The sequence below is a fragment of the Syzygium oleosum genome, unplaced genomic scaffold, assembly GCF_021117445.2.
Source record: "Syzygium oleosum isolate NSW1041296 unplaced genomic scaffold, Sole_v2.1 Sole_v2.05, whole genome shotgun sequence".
NCBI classification, from domain to species: domain Eukaryota; kingdom Viridiplantae; phylum Streptophyta; class Magnoliopsida; order Myrtales; family Myrtaceae; genus Syzygium; species Syzygium oleosum.
Genome location: NW_026607489.1, coordinates 11309912 through 11327763, shown reverse-complemented (window position 1 = coordinate 11327763; position 17852 = coordinate 11309912). Strand labels below are relative to the sequence as shown.

Genomic DNA, 17852 nt, shown 5'->3' with positions numbered 1-17852 from the left:
ATGTGCGGGAGTGGAAAACCATCTTTAGGACTAGCTTTGTTCAGATCTCGGTAGTCAACACATACTCGAACCCGACCGTCTTTCTTCAACACTGGGACTATATTAGCGACCCATTCTGAGTATTGGGTAGTCTCAATAAATCCCACGTCAAGAAGCTTCATGGCCTCTTCCTTGATTTTCTTCGCCAGTTCTGGCTTAGCTCTTTGCGGCCTTTGTTTCACAGGCTCAACCGAAGGATCAGTCGGTAGACAATGTTCGACGATCGATCGATCAAGACCCGGCATATCAGCATAAGACCAGGCAAAGATGTCTTGATAATCCTTCAACAACTGGTCAAGCGTTTGGCCACATCTTCAGGAAGACATGCCCCAATCTTCACCTCTCTAGGATTCTCCGTGTCGCCAAGGTTGATCACCACGGTTTCTTCGGCGGTCAGAGGCTTAGATTTCTCATGGATTTCCAAGTTCCGTCGTATTTCTTCATCATTCGGATTAGAATCATCTGAGTCATTGGATTGGCTTGCATCACATATATGAGGGTCCACGATTCCCGTCCCTTCGCATGCCTCGAGATTAGTCCGTAGATGACAAATTTTTCAATCGTTGGTCATCGTCATCGGGTATTATGAGGATGAGGGGGATCCGTGGCAAATTACCTGCAAAAAGCAACAATGGAATAAATACGACAAGCAAGAATAACGAGTCGGTCCATGACATCCTCTAGACCCTCAAGATGAAATTTCCTTCGAACGACCGATTCGTCCAATAAATCCCGAAATTCCAAATTGCTTTATTCAATAAAAACCTGGACTGATTCCAAAATTTACAAATTATAGCTCAACGTTTTTCATGGAAAATGTCTCAAAAGAATTCTTATAAAAATCGTTCAGCAACATTTATTACCAAAAACATCAATAGCATGAAGTACAAATGTAAGCTAACATTCCATCCTAAAAGAAAGACAAACTCCCTAAACCAAACTAGAAATCAGATAGTCTTCCTCTTTTTAGAGGCTACGTGATCTATAGACGAATGGGCCTTCAAGGTGCGCCGTAATCGTGCATTCTCTTCAGCCAGAGCATCTGCCTTATCCTGGGCCTTTGTCGCCTTTTCTTCGCTGATTTTGATTTGAGTCTGAAGGGTATGCCGTACTGTCACGACCGGGATCTTCGGGAGTATCTCAGCAGGGATGGTATGATGCTGAATATACGGGCTGTGGCAAAGTGACTTCTCATCCTTCCGGTGGGCTCATCCGCGGGCCAAATCGCCTTCCGAGTGGAACAATTCGCCAAGCCTCGAGAATGACGCCTAAGCTCGACTCTGTAGGACTCGTCCTTCTCGAACTGGACTTGAAATTCATTGGGCCTGAGTGGAGGTGGGACATCCTGCAGAACTCGGAATTGACGTGTAACTCGAAGGGGCTGATAGCAGGTTGCCCCATAAATGCCCATCAAAGGTACGGGCTTCTGATCGCCATGGTATAGTCGAGCCTCAACCTCCCGAAACCACACAGCTTGCCAAAGGAAAATCTTAGAGCTTGGATCCTTGAACAGATGGACCCATTGTGTATAGTGCAAACTCTTAGTTTGATCTTGTATTTGTTTGAACCTTAAAATAGGGTTATCAGTCATGTCCATTTCAAATACAGTCATATTTTCCCCAAATTGAGAAAGGTGTGACAAAAGCCATATTTGTAAAAGCTCAATCGGGGCTCGAAAAGCTCTATCTTTTCCTTTCTTGAATCGTGTCAGAGATATGAAAGTCTCTGCTAGAATTGTGTTTATAAAACTAACTCCACCACATATTAGTTTTACCGTCCAAGCCATGACGGAATCAATAGCATTTTGACGGAATGGAAAAATGATGAGTCCAAAAAAGGCTAAGATAAAAATCTTAGATCTCATGAGAACAGAGTTATTTTCGAAACATTCAATAAGAAAAGATAATGGGCATGCTTGACAATTACCCTTTAGCACTTTTTCAATTTCCTTTTTAGTCAAATTCAAAAATTCAGCAAGCGCTATCACAGGATCTACCTTAATGGGTGGTTCAACTATATCCAACTCAATCGATTATCCAATGGCAATACTGTATTCTTCCAAAGTCGGTGTGAGCTCAAACTTACCTCCCAACACAAAAGTGGTCGTCTCGGAGCACCAAAAATGAGCGAGTGCTTGCATGATCCCGCTCTGAACATCTATGTCTAGGATTGGCAGCATGAATCCAATACGCTTGAGAACGTACTGCTGACCATCTGGCTTCAAATGGCTCCATAACTTCTTGAGCTCTAGCTTCGGAGTAGGCACGAAACGGATATCGAGGCGACCCATTCTTATATAGACCACGTGCCAAAAGACTCAACCTAAACGATGGACCGACTCAAAATAAGATACAGAAAACCAAAGATAAAGCTCGAGAAATTACCGTCTTTGGGGAAAAAATGTCAATCACAGAGACATGCACATGAATCGTGAGTTTAAATCTTAATCTATCTATCCTAATGGCTTTTGCAAAGTGAAATGATGAACGGAACAACACGTCGCAGCCTCGCGTACAATCATCATGACTAGTCGCGGCCTCGCATACCGTAGTCATGACTAGTCGGGTCCAATCACTTCGGCTTGGTTCGGTCGACAAGGGTAACCTCCATGCATTGTAGCCTCACGTGCATGAGGACGACCCTTGAGCCATTTTTTGAAAAAAAATTTCGGGATCCAAATGGGATAACCTTTAGCGAAGTCTTACCACCAAGGTTAAAGAACCATCCAAATACCATCTTAAAACTATGGGTGTGACCCAGGTCCGGTCACAGGTTGTGTGTGGTGTAGTGCAAATACTGTAAATCATGCACAATAATTATATGCAAACACCACTTCAATAGTGCAAAAAAAATTAAATCACAATTTCACTCCACCAAGCCTGCAAAACAAAGGGTTAACCAATCACTACTCTCCTTATAACTCCCATCCTGCAAAACCATTTCACACCTAAGAATGAGAATCCGATCAAATTTTGTCAAATCGAGTGATTTTTCCATAAAAAAAAATTTTGGCCTAAGTCCTCCTTAAAATTTTTTTAAAAAAAAATTAAAGTTAATCTCCCCAGCGGAGTCGCCAAGCTGTCGCGACCTAAAAAAAATCGGGTTTTCCGATCTTAGGCTAATGGATTACTAGATCAATTAAATTAACTAACCTAGCTCGAGTTCTCCCAAACTCTACCAATTCGCACCTTAGGTCCAATTATGAGCATGCAAATATTTTCAATGGGAGTCGCCACTAATCATTTAAGGTAGATTGATTAGAAACCTAAATAAAATAGCGGGAGTACTATTTTATTTCTGCGAACTAGAAATTATGGATTCGGGGACTTGGTTACGCTAGATTCCCTAACGCCCTTTCGGTACCAATTTCAAGAAAAATACTTAATTTGACAATTTTGATGAATCCTGACTTAGAGTTCAAAGGTGCAGAAATTTTCTTTTTTGATTTTTTATATTTATTTAAAGGAAAGCTAACCTATATGTAATGACGTGCGAAAATTGACATGTGATTAATGCAACCTAACATGCAAACTATATGTCATGCGACGACGTGATCTATTTCTAATGACGGGCATATTATTTTTTTTGTATTTTTTCTTTAATGAAATTCGGAATTAAAAATGCCAATTATCTAAACATGCAATTTTAAACTAAAGAAATTAACCTATTCTAGAGTAATCTTTTTGGCATTTTTTTATCAAAATTCGAAATTAAAATCAAGTAAAAAATATAACTGCTAAATCTTTCGAATTAAGTTTCGATCTGAAGCCTGACAGATCGATCCTAAAATTCGAAATACCCGCTATGGAAATAACTCTATCTAAAGCCTGATAGATAGATTTATTTCCACGTGTGCGGTTGCGGATTAGGAAATTTTCCTAATCGATCACATCTTGAAAAAAATTAGATATCTTAAATATCTTGGATATATTCAAAAGATTTTGAAAATTCTAAATTCTATCCAAATTTGAAAAGTAATAGATATCCAAGATTTCAAAAAAAAGGAAATAAAATCGTAATTGAAATAATGCTTATTATCCAAATATGCAAAATTAGATATCAATATGCACAAATTAGGCAACCAAATATTCGAATCAAATCGGGATATGATAATTACCTGATTTGCAGATTTCTTTCCTAAATTGAATATGTAGCGGATCGGGATTGCGGATCGGCGGTGCGTTGGGAGCGGCGGCGTGACGTCGGGAACAGTGGTGGCTAGCGACGGTGACACGACGGGAACGGCGGCGCGGCGGGCGTCTCCGGGCGGCGGCCAACAAAGGCGGGACGGGCGACTCTCCCGTGGTGCGTGCGAGCGATGGCAAGACAAAGGCGGTGGGCTAATGGCGGTGCGAGCGGCTCCGGCGCGAGTGGCGGTACAGGCGATTCTGGCCGGGCGAGCGGCGGTGCGGCGGCTTCTCTCGGGCGGTCAGTGCGCAGCAACGAGCGTCAACGAGCTCACGAGCGGGCGGAGCGAGGGCGTCCGAGTGGCGGTGGTGTGCGACGAGGCGGCGGCGAGTGTGCGTGCGCGCGGTGGCACGCGGCGGGAGACGGCAGCGCGGCGGGAGGCGGCGCGAGGGCGGGCGTGCGGCGCGGTGGCACGCGGCGGGAGACGGCAGCGCGGCGGGAGCGGCGGCGGCACGAGGCATGCAACGGCGGTGGCACGCGGCGGGAGACGGCGGCCGCGCGGGGAGGCGGCGCGACAGTGTGCGTGCAACGGCGGTGGCACGCGGCGGGAGACGGCTGCGCGGGGAGAGGACGGAGGCTTCGCGGGCAGGCGGTGGCGCGACAGGCCTGCAGTGGCTGAGGGGCGGAGCAGCTCCGACGTAGTGCGGCAGGCGGTGGCGCGGCAGGCGTGCAGTGCAGCGCGGCGGGCGGTCTCCTTCTCTCTCTCTCTCTCTTCTCAAAATTCTCTCGTATGTCTCTCTAAAAATCCGATCTGAAAAATTATGAGAGCCCCCCTCTCTTGATTATGAGACATAAACATATATTTATAATATAAACCTAGCTCAATTAGCCGGGCTTTCTAGTCCTAATGGGCTTAGGTTTAGGCTTTAATTTAATTCTAAGTGTGCTGAATTAATTTGGGCTTTTCTTTAATTAAGCATAATGGGCTAATTTAAGCTCAAATTAAGACAACCAAGCCCTTTTGTGTGTGATTTTCGGCCCATGCTTTCCGAGTGAGTCGAGTCTCGTTCGGTGCCCGAGCTCGATTTACGTGATGAATTTTAAGCTCGCTTACCACCGCCGATCCGATGCGAAATGCAGTTAATCTATATGAACCTAAACTTTATGCTATGCGATTTGTAATATTTTTGTTCAGGGGTTAAAATTTAATCCCTAATTTTCTATGCAATTAACCACTAAATGATGCGCCGAAATTTAGGTGTCAACATTAGCCCACATTCATCAAAGAAATCCCGGCGCAACAAATATTTTTTATTTGTGTTAATACCACGAAAATCCCAAACTGGTACATTGTCATAAATTTACCAAAAACTAATTTTTTAATCATCAAAAATCCCAAACTGATAGTGACAAATTTACCCCAAACTGATTTTTTGATCACAAAAAACCCCAAACTGATACATTTATTACAAACTTACCCTCCATTAATTTTCGTTAAATTAGATTAATACCACGAAAAATCACGAACTGGTACACGCGTGACAAATGGAGAGTAAAACCCCAAACCGGTACACCCGTCAACTGGCACGTGTTATCCAATTCATCAATTTGACAGTAAAATTTAACAGAAACTAACTAAAAGTATATTTGTCAAATATGTAGAAATTTGTGGATTTTTGTGGTAAAATATTAGTTTTCGTAAATTTATCACATGTGTACCATTTTTTTGTTTTTCATGTATTAACCCTTTTTATTTTAAATAATTTGCTCTAAAAAAATCATTATGTGCTCATGCCTTCTTAGTAACAGAGCAAAGAGTCTTCGCGCTTCCTCTCTCTTAAAGTGACCGTTGCATTGGCCTTTCCTGCGTTAAAGAAAGTTCGTCAACAAGAAAGCAATTCATCTATAGAATCGAACAGGAGATCTGGAGGACAGGGAAAAATAACGAAGACAATGAAGGGGTAATCGTCCCATTCAATTCTGAGTAGAACAATTTACTTCTTTGAATATTTCGAAACTATCCATTTTTTTTTATTTCTCATTTCCTTCGTAATTCCCTTGCTTTTTTTTCAAGAGTCACTCTAAAAATGTGGCCTTTGAAAATACAGAAGAACATCTTGAAATGCAGCAGAAATTTGAGCAAGAAACGGTGACTGACAGATATGAACGAATTTCCTATGCACCATTGTGAAGTACATGTAACTAGTCTTGTAAAGGTTATTCATTGATAAGTTTATTAATGCCTTTCACTTTTTTCTTGTTTGTAGATCAACTTCTTCCCATCTGGCTGCTGGCGGGGCCTGCTGCTGGGTCTGCTGGTGGGGGGCCCACTGTTGGGGGCCTAGTGCTGGGCCTACTGCTGGTGGGGGGCCCAATGCTGGTGGGGGCCATCTGGAGGGCCTGCTGCTGCTTGGGGCCTGCTAGGGGCCCTGCTGGGCTGTAGTGTGGTGTGGAGTGGACATTTTGCTTCAAAAATCTGTCAGATTCTCTGTTCTCAATCCGTTGACGGGAATTAAAATTTTCAATTTTTAGTATCGGCTGAAATTGCACCTTCTGCTGCTACTTGTAACCATCTTCTAGGATCCAGAGCTTCCAGGATCTCGGTACAAGCACAAATCACAACCCGATCACTTATTAATTACCTATATTCGATCAACCACTTATATGCGCCTGAGCCTAGTTTTCTGATCAGCATAAAAAATCCAGGCAGTTTAGCCCACCTCCATCAAAGAAATACGGGCGCAACAAATATTTTTTATTTAAATAATTTGCTCCTCGGTGTATAAATCTTCTTTCAAGCTTTCTTATACTTCTTTCAAGCTTTCATGCCACACTCACGAGAAACTTTATAGAGAAGTTATGAATATTGTATTGCTGGTGAATTATACAAGTGAGGAGAGGAGGGCCTATTTATACAACTATGGCTTGAACTACATTCGTAGATTGTCATTTCAATCTAATGGTGGAGATCTACCACTTTATGTACATTTACCATATTGCCCACCCTTAGGAATATCCTAAGGAATATTATAGGGAAAGAAAAAGTGTCAAAAAAATCTTAAACCTATTGTATTGATGTTAATTTAATTCAAAACATTTTAATTGTGCTAATTTAATTATAAACCTTTTGAACTAGTGTCAATTCAGTCCTTCCAGCTAATTTTGGCCTGATATTGTTAACATGGACGTCAGCTGGCCGACGTGGTACTGTCGGTGTTGAAATTGACGATTTTTTTATAATATTTTAATATTTTAAATGATTTTTTCTATTCTTTTTTCTTTCTTTTCTTTTTTCCTTTCTTCTTCCATTGGCAAAAGAAAGAAAAAAGGAAAAAAAGTTAAAATAATAATAATTAAAATATTATTAAAAATTACCTACATTAACGACGGTGGTGCCACATAAGCTGGCCGGCATCTCCACAGAAGCCAACCGACATCCACTTCAATAATATCCGGCCAAAATTAGCCGGAAAGATTGAATTGGCACGAGACCAAAATGTTTAAGATTAAATCGTCGCACTTAAAAAGCTTAGGAGTAAATTGGCTCCAATGCAATATGTTTAAGACCAATCTAACACTTTTCCCTTACGGGGAATATTGCAAAGTATACAAAAACAATCCAAAAATACCTAGAAGATTTGAGGTCCAACGTTTTCTTGGATCATTCGATGGAAAACTCCGGACCGTGACAACAGGCAATTTAGCCCACATTCATGAAAAGAAATCCCGGCCCAACAAAATTTTTTTTTATTTTAATTAATATGATCCGGAAAAATCCTTACGTGCTCACGCCTTCTTCGTAACAGAGCAAAGACTCTCTCTTTCTCTCTTAAAGTGACTGTTGCATTTGGCCTTCCCCGCGTTAAGGAAAGATCATCATCACCAAGAAAGCAATTTCGTCTGTGGAATTGAGCAGGAGATCCGGGGGAGAGGCAAGAATAACGAAGGCAATGGAGAGGTGATCGTCCCATTCCGAGTTGAATAATCCAATACTTTCTTCTTCGAAGGTCTCGGAACTGTCTTTCCTCTTTTTCTCATCTCTTTCGCTGTCCCCTCCTTTTTTTTTTTTCCAGGAATCACTCTAAGAAGAACGTCGCCTCTGGAAATTCTGAAGCACGTCCGGAAATGCAGACAAAGTTTGAGGGAGGAACAGCCATTGATGAAGAAGACACGGACGAACTTTCTCAGAAGTTCCAATGCATGGCTTTTCGAACGCCAAAAAGAGGTTAGGGAAAAGGATGCTTCTCTGTTTTTCCAGTTTGCTGCACTTTCTCTCTCATTTTCCCGGAATAAGATCCGCGTTCAATCACCATCTTGGGTCATTCTTGTTTTTCTTTGAATGAAAGAAAGAACTGTTTGATCCCGTGAAGAAAAAGCATAGTCGAACAAAATCTTTTCCACTTTCTTGGTAAAGCGCAAATCTTCTATCTTTTGACATTTCGAACGAAATTCTTGGGTACATTTCTTTTCGATTACAAGCTTTAAATTTCCTAAAGTGACGATGCTTGAATGAGTTGTTCATCGAGTCGACATGATTGCTCTCCAGAAAAGAACGTTTCCCGGAGGCAAGTGCAGGACATGGAAGAACAGCCAAGGGCAGGGTGGGAACTAGACTTCCTAATCGAAGAACAGCTGGGCCGGTTCTATGACTGCAACAACCGGGTAATGAACCCGGCCCGGCTCAGCGACGTGGCCAAAATGCTCGTGCCCGATTCAACTCCACCCCTCGAGCTGGCCTGCGTAGGCTGGTTCGGCGATTGGAGGCCCTCCATCATCTTAGGCCTCCTTCATGGGCTGACACGTTCCTCGCTGCTGGTGACCAACCCGGGTCAGATCGAACGGACCTTAATGCAGTTGATCCGCGAGGTCAAGATCGAGGAGGCGATCATCGATGGGGAAATGGCTGAGATTCAAGCCACGTGTGTTCTGAGGCTTCCGTTTGCTGGGCAAAGTAAGGGACTTGGTGCTGTTTCCGCATTGAGGTCAGTTTATTCTGAGTTCAAGAAGATCAAGCAGGTCATCAACAAGGCGCAACAGCTCAGGTCTAACCCCTTACCCTTCACATATTCTGTTCATTTCGTTTTCGGGTAAAAACTTTGAATTTGTGTACTTTCAGTAAGCAATGTTTATCATGTTAGTTAGTCAATGAAGTTCTGGTTATTTTGTTAGTTGAGATATATTATCCTTTAACCAAGATTCCGCATAATTTCTCGGTGAGGTCTTGAACCTACTTCTGGTTTTGCACTGCTAATAAATGTGCAGTCAAATGCATTCGACTTTCTGATACCATCTATGTAAGGTTTCGACTCACATTCCACGGAAACTTGCGGGAATAAGTACAATGTATGTTTCTGTTTTTCAAATCAGAAGACTGAGCCTAAAAATCTCAATTACTTTGAGAGTTACTCAACGAGTGCTAGGAAATTGTGAGTAAGCACGAAAGTCCACTCAAAAAACCCCCAAATTCTATTGACATGATGACTAATAATGTGCTGTTAATTAGTGATATTTCAATGCTTGGCAGGTTCAGGACATTGGAGCTGGTGGCCCAGAAAATCCTGGACCCAACCGATGCAGCAGCCTTCCTTGTCGCATTCGAGAAGATACAGCGCGGGCTTCACCAGTTCGCAGCCGAACAAGAGTCTCGAAAAGGTCCCATAACCGTGTCTACCAGGGGGTTGAGGTCCATTTCTAAGAGAGAGTGTGGGAGTGAGAGCCCACACAGAAGTGTCAAGTCCATCGACAAAAGGCTGCTGAAGAATGCTAGGAAAGACTGCAGAGGAAGATACCCAACCCATGATGATGGTACGGCTCTAGCTCGGTTCATTGAAGAGCTGCAGTGTGAATTGCGAGAGCATTGCACCCAAAGCAGGAAGATGTAGCATCAGGAAGATGAGACTAGGATCAGGGAAGAGTTGGGTCATTCTGATTGCTGAGCTGATTCTAAGACATTGTAGGCAATCGGTTGCGGATTCATGTTACGTACTTTATTACACGTCGTTTCTTTTTAGGTGGCTCCAATTTAGCGAGTCGGGTCAATCGGTAACCTCACGGCCAGGCAATGTGGACCATTGTCCATCTACATATAGTTTGAGGAGCTCTTGTGGCGTATCGACTTTGTGGAACATAGGTTTTGCACTATAATACTCTTCTTCCACCCCTTAGTTTTGAGCAATGGGCTTTGAACGTCTCTCTCCGTCGACGTAGTTCGCCGAACCGAACCACATGAATCCTCATGTTCTTTCACTTTCCGTGCTTTTGGTTTCTCACGAAATGGTCGCCTATTGATACAGCCTTTGCACCTATAACTCAGTAGCTTGATTGCCCTAGCAGGTCCCTCGCAAAAAGGGTAAAGAGAATCGGATGTAAAGGGCGATTAAAAGGTAAAAAGAGCCATCAATGTTCTAAAGTGCTCATTGACTTTGAGGGAGCCAAGATTGGAGAAAAGTTCATATCCCCCTTCAATTATAATCTTTTTAGTTTGCCATGCATCCATATTAACATTGTGCATGCAATGCAATATCATGTCATTTTGCATCATGGGAAGGTTTGCATATGCAATTTTGAATCAACTAGATCAAGATTCATGAACACTTTATGCAATTAGGATCGATCGTACGGTTGCTCATATTCTTTCAAGTTCGAGACAAATCCAACTTCTTTTCTTGATTTTGGTACGGGTCCACGAGCACTCCCGAGTAAATCTTGAAATGGATTCCAATTCCAAATTCTACTATCAATGTAAAATCCATTAAGTTGTATAGAATTTGTTTCCACGGCTCTTAGAATACAAATGATAGTAATTGGTTTAAAAGCCGGTTCAACCTTAGAATCGAACTGGTCAAGACAATTATAGGGAAAATCAGGCGGTTCAATTGTTAAAGTTGAGGTCGGAGTTGGGAACTTGCCATGTGCTTACGCAATTCGAGCTCTAGACCGTAATTTGAAAGGAAGGCACACGCATGAGTCGACTTAATAGTAAATCGGTCGACACGGTTTTCATACGTTTTTATCTAGGGGTATCGACATGAGTCTGGTTCTATTTTCCGTAGCATCGCCGACAAAGATTTCGTCACCATAAATCATCGATATCAATTGGATTTAGCGCGACAGAAAGTACAAGGTCTAACAGAATATATAATATGTCGATTATAGCGAGCGAGAAGTATATGTCTATCCAAACATGCGAAGATCTTGGTGTAACATCAAATATGGTTGAGATTGAACCCATGGATCGACATGGAAATTATCCTGAAAACATATCCATTGTAATGACTAGCATTATTGTTGTTGTTGTTGTTATTATTAACAACCACAATAGGAAAATTAGGGGAAAGGCCATCCAAGAAAATTGGATATGCAGCATGCTAAGAGGGCGGGTGGGGGGGCCCAATTGGGGAAAAAGGAGGCCCAATCAAATGATCAGGCGATCCATCGGTGCTTGCCAGTACCACCCGCGTGCACATGAACAGTGATCCTGTCCGTCCTTTTCGTGGGCCCCACCTCCAATTATATGGCGCATGATCTCCTGTCCAGATTTTTTGTGTACCTTACCCCTCTCTTTTTTTTTTTTTTGTTCCCTTTCATTTTCCGTTTTATTCGGTCTTGCTTAGGAATTAACCAATCAAACGGCTGGGTCCGATCGGATTTGGATCGAGTCGATAATAATCCGACCCAAATAGATTCATTCAGCCTGTTTCGACCTATTTTCCATACAATGCAAATTTAATAACCCAACTCATAATCGAGCCGACCCACATTGATAAAACACTTCTATGTTTAACAAGACGTAGGAAAATTCATACCCAAATTGAAGTGAGAGTGCGGAGCGAGCGAGCGAGCACGAGATCGAGCGAGGGTGAGAGAGAATGAAGAGAGAGTCATAGAGGTGAATTTGGTGTAATAAGTTATAAACCCATTTAATATACGTATTATGTTAGGTTTTGCCATTCTAAAGGCATTTATGATCCATGGGTTAAAAAATGGGACGAGTTTACTCATGAGTGGTATGATTATAACAGTGATGCCGTCTAAAATCCATGGTGTAACAGGTCCATTAGAATTGAGTTATTTTAATATTAAGCGCTAAATAGGATCAAATGCATACCAGATGGATACATATATTACCAATTTGAATGACCATCGTGAAATTGACTCAATCACTTACTATTAATATCTTTACTTGTGTGTTATATCATGCCTGATTAAATATGACTTACAATACAAAAAATAAGGTTCATACTTAGGCCTCAGGGCAAAGGAATAAGGTTTGGCTCAATGGTTTTTCCGGTTCACCCTTAATAAGATTTAAGAGGTTTTGGGTTTGATTCATATTAACGAGATAAGTAGTACCCTTCGCAGAGGTTGCAAGCGAGAGAGTGAGGTCGTTAGGGTACAAATATATAGAATTGATTAATCATGGCCAAATCAATGCTAACTTCGACCGATCTTGATTGGTTCATTGATTCGTAAAACTTAAAGCTTGATTCGATGATAGGTACATGGACGTTGGCCATGTTTGCCTTTCATTCATGGAAACGATGAACCATTTTTGCACTATTTAACCATTTACGTTCATGAAACATTCTAATTGGAAAAAGAGAATTATTCGCAAAGTTTTTTGCATGTAAATATGTTATTTGCCAAATTAATGCTGTTCACCAATGGTAGCTCTAATTGGAATAAAAACTTTGCGATCCAAATGCTTATGAAATTGATTTAATGCTAAATAAAAGATAAGACATAAATTTTCCTACATTCTCCATACTATGCATCCCTAATCAAATATTAACCATCATCATAATTTAATAAGATAATACAATAATAATATTTTAGCTAAGGTAATGTACAAACGTTATTGTTAAATATTACATAATAACAATATTTGCATAACATTAAGCATAGTAACTACCATAACATATTCAAAATATTTTGGCTAAGGATATTACATCACCGTCATTAACTTTATGTTGTAATGCAATTATTAACTTATAGTTAATAGTCAATTTCTTATAATTTTAGTACTATAACAAAAGAGAGACAAAATTTCCATGTATAACCTATACCATCAACCAATCAAATTCTAATCATGATAATATAATGAAGAAATAATAATTTATTATATCATGTTACATATTTGCAACGAATGTTTCATGTCCAATTTTCCCTCAATGAGCGGTCGATCTCACTTGTACTAATTCACTATCTTATTGGCATATAATTTTCGTACATTTTCTTTTTAGAAATTAGCCTACATAATACCCTCTCGAGATAGAAGAGAATGCATTAGAACTTTATTTTCTTTATTAATATTGCAAAATGTATTGGAATTAAAGAGGTAAATGCACGGAAATTGAAATCATGCTTACACGTTCAAATCCTTCAAAGCCCCCGGAAATGTTATCGGATGTTTGAAAATGATCGAACGAAAAGTGAAATCGCACGCACACGATCGAATCCTTCAAGGCATGCAAAATATTATCAGATGCGTGACAATGATTGAAGTTGTTAAGTCCTTAAAGATCATCTTGAAAAAAGATTTAAAATAAATAGAGAAGGCAAAACAAAATGATATGCGTCTTAGCTTGAGAACTCGAATTTTAAATACGAAAAGAGACGAATGTTGTTACCCTAAACACACTATATCTTTCTTTAGTATTGAAAGTACCAACGGAATTATTATTATTATTTTTTTTGTGATGGCTTCCTTCCCTAATCCATAATTTACAGATATATACAAATATATGCATTATACATCACACGGGTATTATCCTAGTATATTACATTCTAGTTTCTTCCTACCATACGTGATTACGAGTATGCTTATCTCAACATATTACTCGACTTTTCCATTATACTTGAACTTATACGCCGTGGAAGAGAGAGACCAAATACCAAAGTCATTCGGTCACGCCGACATGATATCACATCGCTCCCCATTTTACTATCTCCGTAATAACCTCACATGGGAATTTTGTAATTGAGAAAGACCCGAATGTGCTCGGTGACACCACATGCGCTTTGTACACGGGAAATATGACGGATGAGCGGGATGTGTTTCAAAGACTTATGAAGTAAATATCTTATGATTGACCCGTCTGATCACTTGCGATGATATCTATATTATACTCATTTTTATTAACAGAAGGTCGACAAGGGAGAGGTCATTGCGACATCGAATGCGAAAGCTGTCAGTCTGTGTATAGATATATGTCATGCTTAAGAGATAGACATCGCAAGACCTTATCTTCGTTTCCAACTTTCCACTAATGTGAAAGGTTTTGCTTCAAACCCTAGGCGGGTACTATGTATGTAATTTTCATAATAAAGGCCAAGGCATCGATATATTCTCTTTGCTAATTTAGGACATTGTCCACGTCGAAATCAAGTGTGCAAGTCACGAAATATCTCGAATCAAATCACGATTAAAATGACCTTACGTGATAGGCTAGTGCCCTCGTGAAGACGGGCATGCGACGATAATAATGATGATAAGAATCCTTTTGCATCTTTTGCTTTTGACATTTGGACGTATTGGCAAGACGCCACGACAAGATATATAAAGCAAACTTTCGAATGTTGGCATCCACCCCGAATTCGCAGTTATACCCTCGCATATATAGCTAAATATTGATTTTTACCATCTCGCGGGTCACGCTTAAAACCAAAGATCTCGGTTAAATTATACAAACACTACTTTAGGTTGAGAAAAAAATAGGAGATAGAGGGAAAAATGAATAGCAATTTTGAAAAATATAAGTGAAAATTATGCTCTGATGAGTTTGGGAAAAAACCACCAAAAACTCCAAACTTTGCCATCTGTGACACATTTACCCCGAACTTTTTTTTGTGACACCAAAAACCCCGAACTTTGCTTTTTGTGACACATTTACCCTAATGTATTTAGTCCATGGGCATTTTCGTCTTTTTTGCTTTTTCTTTTTTTTTTTCTTTTTTTTCCTTTCCGGCGAGGGGGGGCCTCGCCGGCGTCGGGCGAGGGCTGCCCTCGCCGGCGTCGAGCAAGGGCGGCCCTCGCCGGCGTCGAGCGAGGGCGGCCCTCGCCAGATCCGGCGAGGGCGGCCCTCGCCCGACTCAGGCGAGGGTCGACCCTCGCCGGCGTCGGGCGAGGGTCGACCTCGCCTGAGTCGGCGAGGGCCGCCTCGCTCGCCCGGCGAGGGCGAATCTCGCCGACGCCGGCGAGAGGTCGCCTCGCCCGGGCGAGCGAGGGCGGCCCTCGCCCAGGCTCAGCGAGGTCGACCCTCGCCCGGCGCCGGCGAGGGTCGACCTCGCCGGCGTCGGGCGAGGGCCGCCCTCGCTCGCCCGGCGAGGGCGAACCTCGCCGACGCCGCCGCGAGGGCCGCCCTCGCTCGCCGGCGAGGGCCGCCCTCGCTCGGCGCGGCGAGGGCCGCCTCGCTCGACGCCGGCGAGGCCGCCCTCGCTCGGCGCCGGCGAGGCCCCCTCGCCGGATCCCGGTGAGGGCGACCTCGCCGGCGCGCGCGAGGCCCCCTCGCCGGAAGGGAAAAAAAAAAAAAAAGCAAAAAGACGAAAATGCCCATGGACTAAATACATTGGGGTAAATGTGTCACAAAAAAAAGTTCGGGGTAAATGTGTCACAGATGGCAAAGTTTGGGATTTTTGGTGGTTTTTTCCCAATGAGTTTTAAATTTGCTAACCAACCTATCGAGTATAAAAAAGTAAATTGTTGGCGACTTGGATTGAGAAATCACTCCCTTCATCTTTTTTATTGGTGCGTTCGTTTAGCGGAAAATAAGTAATTTGGAAAACATTTTTCGAAAAATAATTACTTATATCGTTTATAAAAATTAGACAATGGAAAATATTTTCATCATCGATAATAATATATGCCTAACTATTTTCGTGGATGACGAAAAAAAATTTCATTCATTTATTTTTCTAAACGATATGTACGATCATTTTGCAGAAAATATTTTCTAAATAACTCATTTTTTGCTAAACGAACGCACAACTAACTTTTTTTTATGCTTTGCGCGCACGTAGCACCTGCATTGCCTAAAGTTATCGTAAATACACTTTTAGACATTAAAAGATATACTAAATCAAATGGAATAAGTCTTTTTCTTTATAAAATACAATGTTGGACATTAAATACATATAATGTACAATAATATAGAGAGAAAATTTGGTTTTGTCATTTGCAGTAGATCCAACTTGGCTGCGCATGACAACGATTCTGTGCTCGGAAACAGATTCTGCTCAGAAATGATTCTTTTTTATTCTGTGCCCGGAATTGATTCTGAGCATTTTAAGGCGTTTATTAACGGCCCAAAATTCCATCCCTGGAATAGAAAAAGAACAGAAATGCGTTTGGTAATGTCACAAAATTTCTTTTTATTAATAATATTTTTAAATATTTTAATATTTCTTTCTTTTTTTTCTTTTCTTTTTTTCTTTTCCTCCTTCTTGGCCATAGCCTGCTTTCGCCATGCCATGACCGGTAAAATATTTTATTATTAATAATATTTTTGTTAAAAGTATTTTTTCTTTTTTTTGGCCATGGCCTGGTCGCCGGCCATGACCGGTAAAATAATTTTTTTATTAATAATATTTTTATTAAAAAAAAATATATTTTTTTTGGCCATGGCCGGCGACGGGCCATGGCTGGTAAAATATTTTTTTTATTAAAATATTTTTATTAAAAATATATATTTTTCATTTTTTTGGCCATGGCCTGTAAAATATTTTTTTTATTAAATTTTTTTATTAAAAATATACATTTTTATTTTTTTTGGCCATGGCCTGGTGCTGGCCATGGCCGGTAAAATATTTTTTTTATTAATAATATTTTTTATTAAAATATTTTTATTAAAAATATATATTTTTTCTTTTTTTGCCATGGCCTGGTCACCGGCCATGGCAGGTAAAATATTTTTTTTATTAATAATATTTTTTATTAAAATATTTTTATTAAAAATATATATTTTTCTTTTTTATGGCCATGGCCTGGTTGCCGGCCATGGCCGATAAAATATTTTTTATTAATAATATTTTTTATTAAAATATTTTATTCTCGTCAGATCCGGCGAGGGCGGTCCTCGGGCCGGATATTAGAAGCTAAATTAAAAATCAAGAAAAGGAAGAAGAAAAAAAAATTGATTCTCAAAATTGTTCCCATAATCAAGAAACTACTTTTTTTTTATTCTTGATTCTGCTCCAAAACTAATTCTGGGAACAATTTTTGATAAAATTGTGCCAAGAATCAAAAAATTAAACAAACGCATTTCTGTTCCCAAACTGATTCTGGGAACAAAAGAACAGAATCAAACACTGTTTGGTAAGTTGTCATGCGCAGCCTAACACCACATGTGAAAGAATATATCGGGAATAGAAAAAGAAATTTAAGCATTGTAATCGATTGTATTAATGTATAATGTAATATAGAAAATATAGATAATTATTAACATGAACCAAAACTATTACATAAAGGGTAAAACTACTTTAGTTTAGTCCAACGTAACGTGTAGTAAAATAAAATATTAGAGTTAAAAAAAGAGAAAATATAAAAAAACATACTTTATTTTTCACCCGTCTTTATTATCTAAAATACATGTTTTGCACTTTTGTCACAAGAGCATTATGCGTTGGTTCGCAATTTTATGATTTTCCTTTTCCATTATATCTGTGCCGATTTTCTCGCACCCAACAAC

The 17852-nt window shown here is 40.5% G+C and overlaps 1 protein-coding gene across 1 annotated transcript; it reads left to right on the top strand.

The window, feature by feature from the left end:
* The first annotated feature begins 7959 nt into the window (after positions 1-7959).
* Positions 7960-10383, top strand: LOC115665406 (uncharacterized). The gene is made up of 4 exons (XM_030587297.2): positions 7960-8125; positions 8241-8392; positions 8714-9209; positions 9692-10383. The coding sequence occupies exons 1-4, from the start codon at positions 8118-8120 to the stop codon at positions 10047-10049; spliced, it is 1014 nt and encodes a 337-aa protein (XP_030443157.1). The 5' UTR covers positions 7960-8117; the 3' UTR covers positions 10050-10383.
* The last annotated feature ends 7469 nt before the right edge of the window (positions 10384-17852 follow it).

Excerpts from the sequence above, each read along its gene's own strand:
- LOC115665406 (XM_030587297.2), top strand. Across the intron at positions 8,393-8,713 it reads TTTTCGAACGCCAAAAAGAG|AAAAGAACGTTTCCCGGAGG; the intron begins GTTAGGGAAAAG and ends ATTGCTCTCCAG. Across the intron at positions 9,210-9,691 it reads AACAAGGCGCAACAGCTCAG|GTTCAGGACATTGGAGCTGG; the intron begins GTCTAACCCCTT and ends AATGCTTGGCAG.